Source organism: Psittacula echo, assembly GCF_963264785.1.
Source record: "Psittacula echo genome assembly, chromosome: 1".
In the NCBI taxonomy this organism is placed as follows: Eukaryota; Metazoa; Chordata; class Aves; order Psittaciformes; family Psittacidae; genus Psittacula; species Psittacula echo.
Genome location: NC_137735.1, coordinates 138,823,406 through 138,838,040, shown reverse-complemented (window position 1 = coordinate 138,838,040; position 14,635 = coordinate 138,823,406). Strand labels below are relative to the sequence as shown.

General features: G+C 44.0%; 1 protein-coding gene across 1 annotated transcript in view; it reads left to right on the top strand.

Annotated features, from left to right (window-relative positions):
- The window catches only part of CELSR1 (cadherin EGF LAG seven-pass G-type receptor 1), a gene marked incomplete at both ends in the record, with an annotated part of 164,932 nt that overhangs the window by 57,218 nt on the left and 93,079 nt on the right, over positions 1-14,635 (top strand). Inside the window, one exon of the mRNA XM_080623828.1 lies at positions 10,825-11,463. Within this exon, the coding sequence (XP_080479954.1) occupies positions 10,825-11,463 (639 nt within the window). The remainder of the gene's footprint in view (positions 1-10,824; positions 11,464-14,635) is intronic.

Here is a 14,635-nt window from a genome sequence, read left to right as displayed (position 1 = left end):
ATGAGGTTTTCCTGTGTTACCCAGTCTAATAAATTCCTTTAAAGAGAATCTTCTGCTTATGGAAATTGTTGGGTGGCCTTGTATTAGTGCTAGAATGCAAAATACCTGCTTCACGCAGGATCTGTGTCTTACAAAGTGCCTGGCAGGAAAATCTTACCTGCTTAAAGAAGTGAATCATGTCGTTAAGGCTACAGCTCAGCTGAACAGAAATCATTAGATAGGCATTTGAGATTACAGGATCGTTCCTGAAGATCGAAGTAGTTTCTGTGTTTTGCCAGTGGCTCCAACTCACTGATGTTACCCACTTTAATCTGTCATAGCTTGACCTGCCATTTCTCTGCATCGGCTTCCCAAGATGACGTACGGCGACAGGAGTCATGCTCTTGCATTCCCTTGATTCTGTCTGTGGGGCTGCTTTTCTCTTTGGGAACGTTTTGGAGAGAAAAATGCCCACTGCAGGTTCAGGACTATAGAAACAGGAAACAAGTGCTTTGTCCTTTTTGATTCATGTCCAGTATGCTAGTTTTAACAGCAAGGATCCAAGAATAATCTTCTCAGTTGACCATGCGTCCAAAAACATCATGATCTCATTGCCAGTGACCAGTGACATGTAGATGGTTAGCTAATCAAAGGGGTTTCTTTGTTCTTGCATTGCGTTTGTAGAAGATTGTGTGTGTTGCCTATCAACAGAGAGTCTGGACAAAGTGCACTGCGTTTTTCCTGCAAACATTGCCAAGTGCCTGGGAAGTCTTTCCCAAAAATACAAAAGTTTGGTTAAGGGTGGTTTTGTGTGTTTATTTTATCTTTCTGTTCTTATTTCTTTATTTTAACCACGTGATGCAGGCAATATTCTTTGGTTCAGTTTCTTATTTGCTAAAGATTATTTCTTCAAGTTTCTTATTTGCTTCTTACTCTGCTTAACTCAGCAGACCTCAGTTAACAGAGCTGATCAGTCAGAAGTCTAGTGAGAAGAAAGAAAACCTGTTCCCTTTGGAGCCAGAAAGGGGGGAAAACATGTTATTTCATTGAAGAAATACTTACATTCTGGGGGTTTCTAATGGAGTCAAGCTAATTGGAAGTCTAAATTCTTCAGACTGTGGGAGGTGGGTATATTTTGTGTCAGGTCCCAGCAGATGGACCTTGATGCTCCCCATCACTTCTCTCAATTTCAATCTACTTTTAGTAAGAACTCTTAAAAGAGAGAAAGAGGGGAAAGCAGAGTTATAAAGGCTCTGAAACCTTTCCTTCAGGACACACATGTGCTACGGGTGTGACATCCATGCCCCAGTCATTGCTCCCAACAACAGATTTGATGTGAAGTGAAGCAGCATGACAGCATTACCCTGCTTGTGTGGGTCCCTCGTGTTTGAGCATGTTCAAATCTCCTGGGGCAGAAGGAGCAGCTGAGCCAACCTTTCCTGTGCGCAGTGCGTGTGGAAGCTGACATGTGGCCATTACTGCCTGTCCTTCCCTGGACATAGCCCTCTGTCTTCTCTTGTGTTAATTTGCAAATGGGCCTGTGATAGCTGAAACTACAGAAAAGTGACAACACCACCCCCCCTCCCCACACGCACACATGTACCTAAGAACCCTCTTAGTTTCCCAAGCCATGCTTTGGCAGGGCACAGCCAGCAACCTGTTGAGCTACCAATGAATTTTCCTGGTGTTTTTCTGTTTCAGGGAGCCGGTCAAGTTTCTGCATTGCCCAGTGCATCAGTAACTCTTTCAGCTGATGTGTAACTGTTCTGAAAGCTTGTCTGTAGACAGAAATGACATCAGTGTCTTTTTTCATTGTTCCCTCCTTTGTTTTCCACTCAAGATAATGAACCTGAACTCCGTCCAGCAGGAACCATCCCCATGGTTTCCCTGTGGGTCAGGGCAAGGAGCAGAGCGTATCGTATCTCCAGGCAACAGGAACTTGGGACTAGGGAGAAAAATAAACCCAATGGATTTAATTTTGCTGATACTGTTTTAAAAGGGTCCCTTTGAGGTTACCCATACACGGTACGGGTGCAGACATGGGACAGAGGAACTATTTCCTTATTGCTGCTTCCAGTTTTGAAACTCCCAGGCCCCAACACCAAATCTTCCCAGCCCCCCTTGCCATCCCCAACATAGTTTTCATCCACTCCTGCTTTGAAGCTGCCAAGGGAGGGATTTGAGCGGAGCCGTGGCTTGTCTAGGGGAGTCCTTGCCTTAATCAGACCGAGTGAGTTAAAGTGTTTGCAGGGGATGCATAGTCACAAGAATAGAGGTTTTTGTGGTGACCCATTGGTTGCTCCCTGCAGCACAGCACCGCCCCAGGCAGCGGATCTGTCTTTTGAAGTGGAGTTAGTGATGTAGAAGCATGTCTTGGGGTAAACACACTGCTGTTATCTCACTCTGTACAAAATACGTCATTCACTTAAAGACCATTCCCTGAATGGAGATCAGCACTGGAAAATCACATGACTACAGTTTAGTTTGTCTGGTGCTTTCATGGGTCTGTACAAAACCTGTTTGGACTCCTGTATATAGAATCATATATAGAGTGACTGGTTATAGCCGCAGAGATGCCGATGAATAGCCCTTTGGCTGCGGGGTGAGCGGGTGATTGGGCTCCTTGTGCCTGGGCTTCATTCTCCCTGATGCTTACCCGCATCTCCTCCTGCCTGTCCAAGCCAATGCAGCCAGCATTGTGGTGCACTGCAAGATGTGGCTGCAGGCAATACAAGCCTGCTGGGAAACCTTCGTCTTACAGCTAAATGGGCATTTAGCTATGCATTTCGTTAGAATTAAAATGTAAATGATATTAAAACCCTTTCCCTTTAAAGTTCAGAGAGGCCTAAAAATTATCACAGTAATTAGGCAATAGTTTTGGTTATATATGAAACATGATCAAGTTTTATTGTTGGCGGATCCCCCAGCATGCCAGTCTGTGAATCTATCTGGTGTAGGGATCTGGAGCGGGGTTTTTCATCCAAACAGGTCCGATGAGTGCCATGAGACAGTTTTCATGGTCATTAGCATGAAACAGAAACCTGCCTCTGCAGCTGGAGTTCAGAAGCTGCATCAGTGCTTGTGTGCCAGCCGTGAGGCTCCTGGGCTGCGCACCCCACCAAGGAGGAGCTGGGCAGCAGAGTGCTGCTGGTGACAGCAGGCAGGGAACCCCCTGGAGCCACAGTGCTGGGGCAGGCTCAGCCCCCATGGCCAGGCAGAGGAGTCTTGCTGGTCCTTGCTAACAAGGAAAACCAGCTGAGGTGCAGGGGTGCAGAGCCCAGGAAGGAAAATCACTTTGCATTTTAGCTAGCAGGAAAATCTCCTCATCAGTAAAATGATCTGGAAGGAGCTGGTTATTAGCATGCTCGCACTGTCTTCCCACGTAGCATACTTCCCTCTAAGTATCCTTCATCCTTTATACTTGTGCTTTCCACTCAGGACATGGACTTGTTTTCTTGCTGCCTTGTCACTACTGCATCCCTGCCAGCTTCCCTTGCCTGCATATCGTCCCCCACAGCAGTTATAACCCACGTGCACCAGGTACCTGAGCAGCAAGAAGGGATGCTGTGGAAGGGTGTTCAGGGAAGTGAGGAGTACTTCCAGCCTTGCTGCAGTCAGCATTCAGGAGTGCTTATTCCTGCCAGCAGATCCAACGTGCCTTACTTCCCACCCTCCGGAAACATTCCCCCAGACTAGTGTTATCAACCCAATTAACATTTCAAAATTCCCAGCTTGCAGGTGCTGGTTTCAGAAGAGCTAATGGCAGTCTTGTGCGGTGTTGAGCAATCCAGTTGGCGTCAGTTTGTTCCTAATCCCTTATTCAAGCTGCAAACCAAAGTATTTTTATTTTCTCTTCAGTATTGTGTACAAAGTAAATAATCCTGAACAGCACAGGCTACACTGAAGATAATGATACCAACATTAGTTTTTTTCTCTTCTACGTGCTGGCAATTCACAGGTGCTTTATGCACAGTTTCTCCTCCCACAGCATGTGTTCAGCTGTCTGAGTTAGCTAGTACTGCTCTGGCTGCCAAGGGGACCCTGGAGTGAGAGCTGCCCTGAGTTGCAAGCCCAAGTCCCACTGCCCACCTTCCACAAGTGTCCCAGAAACCCATCTCTGTCAGGATGAAGAAATGACTCGTCTTGTAAAAGGAAGTAAATGAAAGCTTGACTGGCAAAAGCACTTGAAAGTGTTTTTAAGAGTGTCTGCAGCCTGTGAGCGTTAGAGGTGGCTTTTCCTGGAAGTATCTGCACAGGCTTGTTGCAATCCTTTGCTTGCACTGACCCTGACATCATTTCACAAGTGCAGGTGTGGCTAATGCAGCCATGGGGCAGTGCACTGGCATGGCACAAGCTGGCATAGCCACAACCCTGCTACGTACCCTGTGTCTGTGGGGGGGCTGGGGAAGACCCTTGAGTGCCCTGCGCTGCCCTAAATGCACGCGGCTGAGACTGGCAACCTGAAATAACGGGACAAAATTAATAGCATAAGCTTCACATGGCCAAGGGGAATCATTCCATTCATCCAACTTGATATAAAGAAAGAATTGCTCATCAGTGGCATTTCTGATCCCAAGGAAAGAGAGGCTTTGACAGGATCTGTTACTGTGTGTCTAAGAAATGATAGGATTTTATACAAAATACTTTTAAGGTTTTCCAGAGGGAAATCATAGAATCATAGAACAGTTAGGGTTGGAAAGGACCTTAAGATCATCTAGTTCCAACCCCCCTGCCATGGGCAGGGACACCTCACACTAAACCATGTCACCCAAGGCTCTGTCCAACCTGGCCTTGAACACCACCAAGGATGGAGCACTCACAACCTCCCTGGGCAACCCATTCCAGTGCCTCACCACCCTCTCAGTAAAGAATTTCTTCCTTATATCCAATCTAAACTTCCCCTGTTCAAGTTTGAACCCGTTACCCCTTGTCCTGTCACTACAGTCCCTGATGAACAGTCCATCCCCAGCATCCTTGTAGGCCCCCTTCAGATACTGAAAGGCCGCTATGAGGTCTCCACGCAGCCTTCTCTTCTCCAGGCTGAACAGCCCCAACTTTCTCAGCCTGTCTCCATACGGGAGGTGCTCCAGTCCCCTGATCATCCTCGTGGCCCTCCTCTGGACTTGTTCCAACAGTTCCATGTCCTTTTTATGTTGAGGACACCAGAACTGCACACAATACTCCAAGTGAGGTCTCACGAGAGCAGAGTAGAGGGGCAGGATCACCTCCTTCGACCTGCTGGTCACGCTCCTCTTGATGCAGCCCAGGATACAGTTGGCTTTCTGGGCTGCGAGCGCACACTGAAGCCGGCTCATGTTCATTTTCTCATCGACCAACACCCCCAAGTCCTTCTCTGCAGGGCTGCTCTGAATCTCTTCTCTGCCCAACCTGTAGCTGTGCCTGGGATTGCTCCGACCCAGGTGTAGGACCTTGCACTTGGCATGATTAAACTTCATAAGGTTGGCATCAGCCCACCTCACAAGCGTGTCAGGGTCACTCTGGATGGCTCATGGTTGTTACTTTTCTGTTATTGCACCATTTAATATCACTTTTCTCTAGCAAAAGAGACAATTGTACTTTTATCTGTTCTCCCACAAAACAGGGACTACTTAGGGATGCACAGGAGACATTTGCCACTGCCCATTGCTCTGGCTTTGTGGAGAGGTAAGGCCAGCAGTGGCCCCTGCATCCTTTGCAAAGGTGCCCAGAAGGCACACACAGACTGGGGTCAGGTACACAGTTTCTGTCCTGAAACACTTCTCCAGTGAGGCTGCTCACTAACTGAGAAGACCCTGAGGCAGTGTCTCTGTAAATTCACACTTAATGCCTATTTTCCTTTTACTTTCTGGCAGTGTTTTCTGCTGTTTCTGTAAAACATCTTCCTTAGGTTCCCCCCTGCCATTTTCTGTGCAGTTTATTTTCTTTCAGGGTATTTTCTTCACACTATAAGCTCCTGAACTTTTCCATAATGTACAAAACTTCTTAAAGACTTTATCTTACAGATGCTAATAGACTTCTTATTTCTACTCACTGAAGCTTTGTCATGCCTACAGCAGTGGTTTGGGAGGACGATATTAATACACTGGTATTTTATGCATGTTAAATCTGTTTTGGTGGTAGTGGAAGCACAATGCAGGGAAGGGACTCAGCCCTGCAAACTGCAGACTTTCTGAGGCAACTGAAGCTTAGTGCAGGGCTGTGCATCTTACTGTTACGGACATCTGCTGACTTTTTACTGCAGTTTGCTCAATGGGAACCGTGGTTTGGATTCCAGCTCTCCGCAGGCAGCCAAGTATTGCGTGTGGTCCCAGTGTCTGTGAGCTACTTACATACTACTGCCTCCCACTTAAGCAGTGGAGAGGACACTAAGTGCACAGCATCCTCATCAGTAAATCAAAGCTTAGTACTGGACTAGGTGTGTATTAACTCTCATATGTAAAGACATGGCTGGAAGCAATGGGTGATGGAGGTTTGATCATTACAAGGCGTGTTACCAAGCAATGGCTACTACCCATGGGCATGTCTGCTTCTTATGAGCTGGGGAAGGCAAGAGCTTATTTGAACCTATGGCGTGTCCTTACTCTACATTTTGCTAGCCAAGGACTTTGCATGGCTGTCATAAACTCTGACACATTATTTCCAGATGCGTTATCAAGCAGAATTATAATAGATTTGGGTTGGGATATCTATGAAAGAAAGCTGTGATACTAAAGTGTTTATATGAAATATACAGCTTTCAAAATTAGCCCTAAGACCTTTGTATGTAATAAGCCAACATAGTGATAATTCTTTTATTTGTGCCAATCTAAAAAACAAACAAAGGAACCTTTCAGGCCAGGTGTTGCCATTGCCAAATATGCATTTCAGTTAAACTTTGCTATGTTTACATTTCCAGATAATAAAATGCTTTGGTTTATGGACTGCCAGAAGATAGGAAGCTGAGATTACAGTCTCGCATTTGATTAGGTTTGTCATAAAGGTAATCATGATACAATAACTATTTAGTCAATTCTTAATTATTCATATATTTTAGAGAGGTTCAGGCTTTTTTTTCAGCCTTAAGTCTTCTCTTTTCTTTGTAATGTGTCAGGATATGTGGTTGCTATTAAATCTTCTCATTAGTTTGATAGAGGTTGAAGATGAGTAGTTCTGTTTTTAAGGAGCCTATTCAACAATGACAGTGACACAAAAGACAACAGTCTGCTTTGTTTTCCACCTTCTGGAGATGCCTTTTGTAGAAAGTAGAGATAAAATGATATTGCCAGGATACAAACTCAGTGCGCAGGGACTACATTTGTAATGAACACCTCTTCCCCTCTGCAGCCACCAGCTGTCCAGACAGACTCCTCTGTCCATTCACTGATGTGTGAGACACTGAGTATTCTTTTTCATCTTTCTAGCTTGTTTTTGATAAACATGGCTGCAACAGCTTTTAAAAGAACCTTTTGTGATTTGTCTGGAATATTTATGTCACCTTCATTATCCCAGTATCTCATCATTTCATCATCTGCACCCACTACTTCACAGTGTACATGTAAGTGCCATTATCCCCACTTCGCGGAAAACGAACTCAAGCATGGAATGACAAAAGCATTGGTAAAGTGCTTTAGGAGCCAATCCCACAAAATGACAGGTCAAATCCTGTCTTCCTCCTTGGTCCATCCTGTTTTTCCCTTTACTAAGGCTATCTGGGTGGCAGTGGCTTGTGCTGCTAAGATTCAGGCTGTCCACTCAAACCACCCTTAGCAGGATGCCTACATATCCCACTTGCCAGCATGGCCTGTGTGTTTAGAGCTCCCTAAGGAAGACTCCTACATCCAGCGGGTTTGCTAAAGCCAAGCAGATGTGTCTGTGAGATCCAGTGACAGGTAAGCCTTGCATATGTGTGTGTAAGCGTCTGTGCGAAGGTCTGCTCCCAAGAGTAAAGCGTAGCCAGAGTTTCTCTTGTGTAGCACCACTTGAAGGGTGCTTCACGCTCCTGACTGAAAACATCTTGCATCTGCCAAAACATGAGAGGGACTTTTTATAGCTGTATCACAAGACCTTTGAAAAATCATATTGCTAGAGCCACTTAAGCAAAATAACAGATTGGTTGTGTGTGTATATAGGAGAGCTGCATATGGTACTCATGTCAGAGAGTGAAAGGCCACAGACTAATGCCACTCCATAAAACAGTGCTTCCTAATACTATTTTTCTGATCTTTCTGGCAGTAAATATTTGAAACTTTCATGGAGTTTTAAACTTGTGAATCTCAAACCCCATCTATTATTATTGTGTATTTAGGGCTTCATTCAATTCCCAATAAAAAGGAGGACAGAATTTCCACTTCCTTTATTTTATGCCTGTTCCAGCCCTCAAACTGAACGTTGTCTGTTGAGAGTAGAATAGATACTAATTTGGTCCCATAAAACCACAGATTGTTTCAACTTTCCACGAAGTTCTGAATGAATAGATGATCAGATCCCGTGATGCTGCTTTCAGACTCACTGGTGATATGAAAGAGGGGCTTGTCCAGCCGGCTGTATAGCCATGCCACTCTTTTGTTGCCCATAGTACACATGTTCAGCTCCTTTTTACTCTCTTTTTATTTTAATGCTCTGCAACAGGGCTGCACAAAGCTGGATTGGCTTTTAAAACACCACTTCATTTTGCAGCTATATGTGCCCAGTTTTCTTTTGTGCTGCCTGTGGAACAAGGAGCCTGTGTGGTATCTGACACCGGGCTTTTTGCAGTGATTTATTAACTGTGTCAGAATAGCTGTTGTGAATGCTGGGAAGCTCTTGCATATTGTGACAGTTGATATTGATTATGACAGTTTGTAGACTCTAGTGCGTTGTCAGACAGTGGATCGCATTTTGTCTTCTTACTATACATACCATGGGCTATAGATCATCGTGTTTTCTTCAGAAAAGGACCCATTGTCCAGCGTTCTTGCTGGTATGAGGGAGCTTCTGTAGTGTATTGTGCAACAAATAGCAAAATAGTTCAGGCACCCTATAGGACAGGCAGGCAAATGTCAATTGCTTTAGGAAAGAAAAAGTGAATAGTTTGTTCTGCTGCTGGCCTCTCAGGGGGATGAGCCGTGCAGTTGACAGAAGTGGGTAAACTAGTCTGAGGATGTCAGTTATGAAAATATGGCACATCCTGTGTTGTCTGCTGGCCAGAAATCCACAGGCAGCGCAGGAGGAGGAGGTTGCACTGAAGATTTTGGCTACATACCATGTTTAAAGGTTGCTTTGGGTTTTGCTGGAGGCTGAAGCTACACGTTTCTAGAATGAGTCTGAGGAAGAGGAGATGAAAGATTTCTGCACGCTTGGGAGAAAGTAAAAGCTGGCACATGAGCTTCTGTGAGGGGCACATCAAACAGATCCCTCCGAATAACAGCCTCTCCTGACTGTTTGGTTTTAGCCAGGCAGCAGTAAAGTCGCACACAGGAGAAAAGGTTTTCCTATTTGCCTGAAAGCTGCTTCAGAGTGGAAAAAGGTCAGCAGCTGAGCTTTTACAGGCAACCTGATCGGGAGGAGGGAGTCAGAAGCCTTTTGGTTAATTGTGCCACTGTAATTTACTACATTGCTACTATGTATTTGAGGAAAAGCCTTCCAACAATACATTTCTCTTTAAAACAAAGCAGCACTTGAGGTGTAGTGGTGACAGCAAATAGGAAAGAAGCCATTCTGATTTTTCTGTTCTTGAAAGACCTCTTTTAACAGACCACAATGAATCAGAAACTTAGCTTTGAGATAATAAACCTTAGGCAAATGACCATGATATTAGGATTTTGATCTCACACTGGGTTTAGATTGATTCACATGCAATTTCTGCTGTGATTTTACATCGATGTGATGCAAAATCATTTCTGCATGTACCATACGGTTTAACTGAAATAAATGTAGTTTTGGGTTCCTTGTAAAATTATTATTTGTGGGATACTTCGGACCAAGACTAAGGCACTGAGCTGGGATCTGGGGGAATCAGAATCAGTTCTTAGCCCCACAGTGGGCCTGATATTGCCCACTCAACCCAGTTCAGCTCTCTCATGAGATGAACTCACTCCTATTTCTAGGGGTAGATTTACATGAGAACTTTAAGAAGCAACATTTCCTGTCAGAAGCCACTTTTGAACTCTTCTGGGATTTCTCGATGCTGCTGTAACACTAATCATATTATCTGTAATGTGATCTGTATTTTAGTGAGTCCTTAATGTCAGCAAGGAGACAGAATTAAACTAAGTGGTTTGGTTTCAGTGATGGTGCAACTTCCCATTCCCTTCTCGCATTTGATTTTGGATTAATTATAACACTTACTGTGTCATAATTATGTTTCATAATGATAGAACACTCTAGAGTTTGTACATTCACAGCACTACTGTAAGCCTCAGGGTATAATGAGATTTTACAGTGGCATCTCTCAGTCCAGGGTTGGGTGTTAGTGCTATATTTATATACTTACAGGTTTTATTGCAGAACATCCACAGCTGTATCAGAAATGCTTTAAAGGAAGGATAGAATGTAAAAGCCTTTAAATGTCTGCTTTCCACTACAGCATTTTTCATTTGACACCCCACCCTCCCCAAAAGTATTTTGAAGAAGATAGGTGTAAGGAATGACAAAGTTCAGGTGTTCAAATAGAATCATAGAATCAATTAGGTAGGAAAAGACCTTTAAGATCAAGTCCAGCCTTTACCCCAGGACTGCCAAGTCCCTCGTTTCCTTAGGTGGCTTTTATCTCAAGCTCTGGTCACCATTCTGTGTGCCTAATTTTGGCTCCTTAAGCCTGAGCCCACACCTGGAGAAGATAATTTTGTTGTACTGCCTCTGACTGTTATCTTTCTCTCTTCCCTTCAGATGGTGTCCACAGTGTCACAGCAGTCTGCACCCTGCGTGTCACCATCATCACGGATGACATGCTCACTAACAGCATCACGGTGAGGCTGGAGAACATGTCCCAGGAGAGGTTCCTTTCTCCCCTCTTATCCCTGTTTGTGGAAGGGGTGGCAACAGTGCTCTCCACCGCCAAGGACGGCATCTTTGTTTTCAACATCCAGAATGACACGGATGTCAGCTCCAATATCCTGAATGTGACCTTCTCTGCTTTGCTCCCTGGTGGCATTCGAAACAAGTTCTTCCCCTCTGAGGACCTGCAGGAGCAGATCTACCTCAACAGGACCCTACTGACCATGATCTCCACGCAGAGGGTGCTGCCCTTCGACGACAACATCTGCTTGCGTGAGCCCTGTGAAAACTACATGAAGTGTGTCTCTGTCCTCAAGTTCGACAGCTCAGCCCCGTTCATAAGCTCCAACACCGTCCTGTTCCGCCCCATCCACCCCATCAACGGCCTGCGGTGCCGATGTCCCGCAGGCTTCACGGGTGACTACTGCGAGACAGAGATCGACCTCTGCTACTCCAACCCTTGCGGAAGCAACGGGCTGTGCCGGAGCCGCGAAGGGGGCTACACTTGTGAATGCTACGAGGACTACACTGGTATGTGTTTATCTTATCTTTGACCCGTGATTTATACATTAGACCATCAGCCAGGCCAGCTTTGTGTCAAGCTGAAATTGCTGACATTCTTAGTCAAATGGAGAAAAACTCCTGCTCCTGCCTTCTAGTCAGGAAAAGGCTTGTGAGTGTCACACATCACTTGGGGTAAGTCACTTATCTCTATGCACTGATGGTGGTAGGATCGGTGCCTTGCTCCAGCTCATGCAGGGGGACCGCAGCTGCTGAAGCAATTTGCATTGTGTGGATTTCTGCTCACAATGCTTTATGCAAACGTATTTCTTCTGTCTGGAAGAAGGACGGTGAGACGCGTTCCCCTGGTTCATGGTTTTGCTTGTTAATGCCTTCCTGGCTCCTTAGCACTCCCCTTGTACCAGGGTATAGTGGTGGTGCACAAGAGCATGAGAGGAGGCTGGTTCATGGTCCCAAGAAACTGCAGTAATACACATGTGTGGGAAACCCTGCAAGTCAGCTCCAGTTTGTAAATGTCCAGATAAACTCCAGAAGGATGTAGCTGCTTACAGGCCTGGCTCCAGCAGCCTGCTGAGGAACGTACTTTGCCTCATCATGGACTTGACAGCTAATAAAGATCAAAGTGCTGCTTCTCAAATGCTCCTGTGAAGTTACGAAGGAATATTAGCTGAATGTTTTCTGGTGCTTCAGTAAGTCAGTGAGATTATTTATGTATTTGAGATTGCACACGCACTGAAGCGTTCTGCACTGACGTGCTGCCGGCTGTAATTTACACTGACGGCTCAGCAATGTCTGCTGTGACCCCAGCAAAGGAGGGGTGAAGCAGAGGGGGCTGTTCCCAACGCTGCCTCTCACTGCTCAAGTTATAAAACATTGAAAACGTGAATTATTTAAGTCTCCATGTAAAAGAAGTCTGGATGATGTGGATGCCTACTGCGCTGGGTCCAGCGTCTAGATAGAAGGGGTTTCCTTCACTTTCTAGGGCTTTTGACTCAGGGCTGTAATTAAAAGTGTGGTGGAAGGAGGCAGCAGTCAGTGAGCAGGGACATGGCAACAGCAAGTGAAATGGGCTTTCCTCAGAAAGGGGGACAGGAGGTGCTCCCTGAGATTGGAGGAGGCTTAGGGCAGCAAGACCTTCCTAAGGAGATGCTGACAAGCTGACCTATGAAACCCTGAATGGAGCTGTGAGGCGGCTGGAATATTTGGTCTTTATTGAGGAGTGATTTTCCTGCCAGGCTTTTCATGAATGACTTCCATAGTGAAATAGATTAAGTAAGTCCTTTATTCATTATGTACGGCTGATATAAAATACATGAAGTACTGGGCATCGCAAAATAGATTGTAAGACCAGTTGATTTCTTTTAACATGTTTATGTACTATTATACTGCAAATAGGAATGCTTAGAAGTAGCAAGTTTCATTAAACAAAGATATGGATATAAATAACGTTCATTCATCCATGTCTTAGGCTTTGGAATTGCATGCATTTCTACATCATATTTTGAGAGTCTCTTGCTAGAAATCTTCAAGAAAAAAAGCTAAATATACTTTCAAAATGAAAGAGAATAATTTTATATTAATAATTAATGAACATACTTAATAATTAACATTGTACTCAGAACAGGCACCGTACATATTTAGAGGAAAGGCACTTTATTATTCATACGCAAAGAAAGATTTGATCTGTAACTGTATTTTCAGTGCATAGCTGTTTATTAAATGTCCTGCTGCCAGGATATTAAATCAGAATTGATCACTGAGTGAGCACTGCTTGTAATCTTGCCATCGTTCAGTTTCAGAGTTAACTACAGTTCAGTGGAGCACTTTATTCTGTGGAAGGGCAGTTCAGGTTGTGATGGCAGTCAGGTTGGCCAGGGCAAAACACACCCAACCATGATCAAAAAAGCTCTGGAATCCCTTATCCTGTAAATTAATACAAATATTATTTCATATTTCTGGTTTATTGCTGAATGAATGCAGTAGAAAATTTGTCCCTACTCTATGGTTGGTTTATGTTATATTAGTGCCTTTAGGCTCCATGTTGCATGGCAATGGTTTTTTCTGTCAAACCTGACACACTTACTCACATCTGGTGGTCATTAGTTGGTTGATTTTCATCCCCATTACAGAACAAGGTGGAAAATGTTATCAACAAGTAATCTGTTACCAAAAATACTTCTTGAAGATGCATTATTGAACCCTTATAAGAACTGTTATTTTACCTATTTTTGTCCTTACTTTAAATATGTTCATATCCATTTGCAAGTTCAGTTTATATCTGTTAATCATAATACCGTTTTCCACTTGTATATACATATTTATTGTTTACAACGATCCAGATTTTATATCTATTTAATATTTAAGCAGTATAGGTTGGTTTCAATAGCAGCACTGTGTATTGGCTCATGCAATGCAGCTATTGTAAATCAGCATGAGCAGAGAATTCCTAGGCTGAAAGTTGGGAGATTCGGGTACTCTTACCACGGTATTAACTCGGTAGTAACATACCAGTATGAGGTACTCATGAATATTTGAATGCATTGTAAAAGATGAAATATGAATGGTAACAGTCAATGAAATGCAGCTGCAACCTGCTCTGGGGGCTCTTATGTTTCCATTTCTCAATTAAGAGCCTACATAGAAAAATAATTACAAGAAAATACAAAGATCTGTCATCTCTTTGGGGAAATACACTGCAATTCGATGACAAATCAGTACACAATCATAGCCCTGTCCTGGATCTATCCAACTGGTCACCTGTTAAAAATATAGCATTTATTTCCTGTGGAAGATAATTACGTCCTATCTTATTCGGATGGAATTTCCCCCTGTTTTTCCATTCCACTTTGAAGCCCTCCATTTGTTTTGGTGTAATTATTAGTCATTTATACATGATGAAAGTTTCGCTGTCTTCAGGAATCTTCTGTTACGGGCACAAAGGTAAACTGAGATTCTACAAGATATTTCTGAAACCTGATTACTGGCTAGTTTGGGGTGATTTGGTATTAGCTTCCTGTGATGTGAAGAGGTGAGTGAAGAAGGACATATATTTTTAATCATGTTTTTTCAGAGTAGCAACCTGTTTAACTTCTTTCTTTATATGCAAATTAGTGTAGAGAAGTGAACAATGTGCCGTGGATGGCAGGGAGCTATGTGCATGGCTAAAGGGTTAGAGGATTTA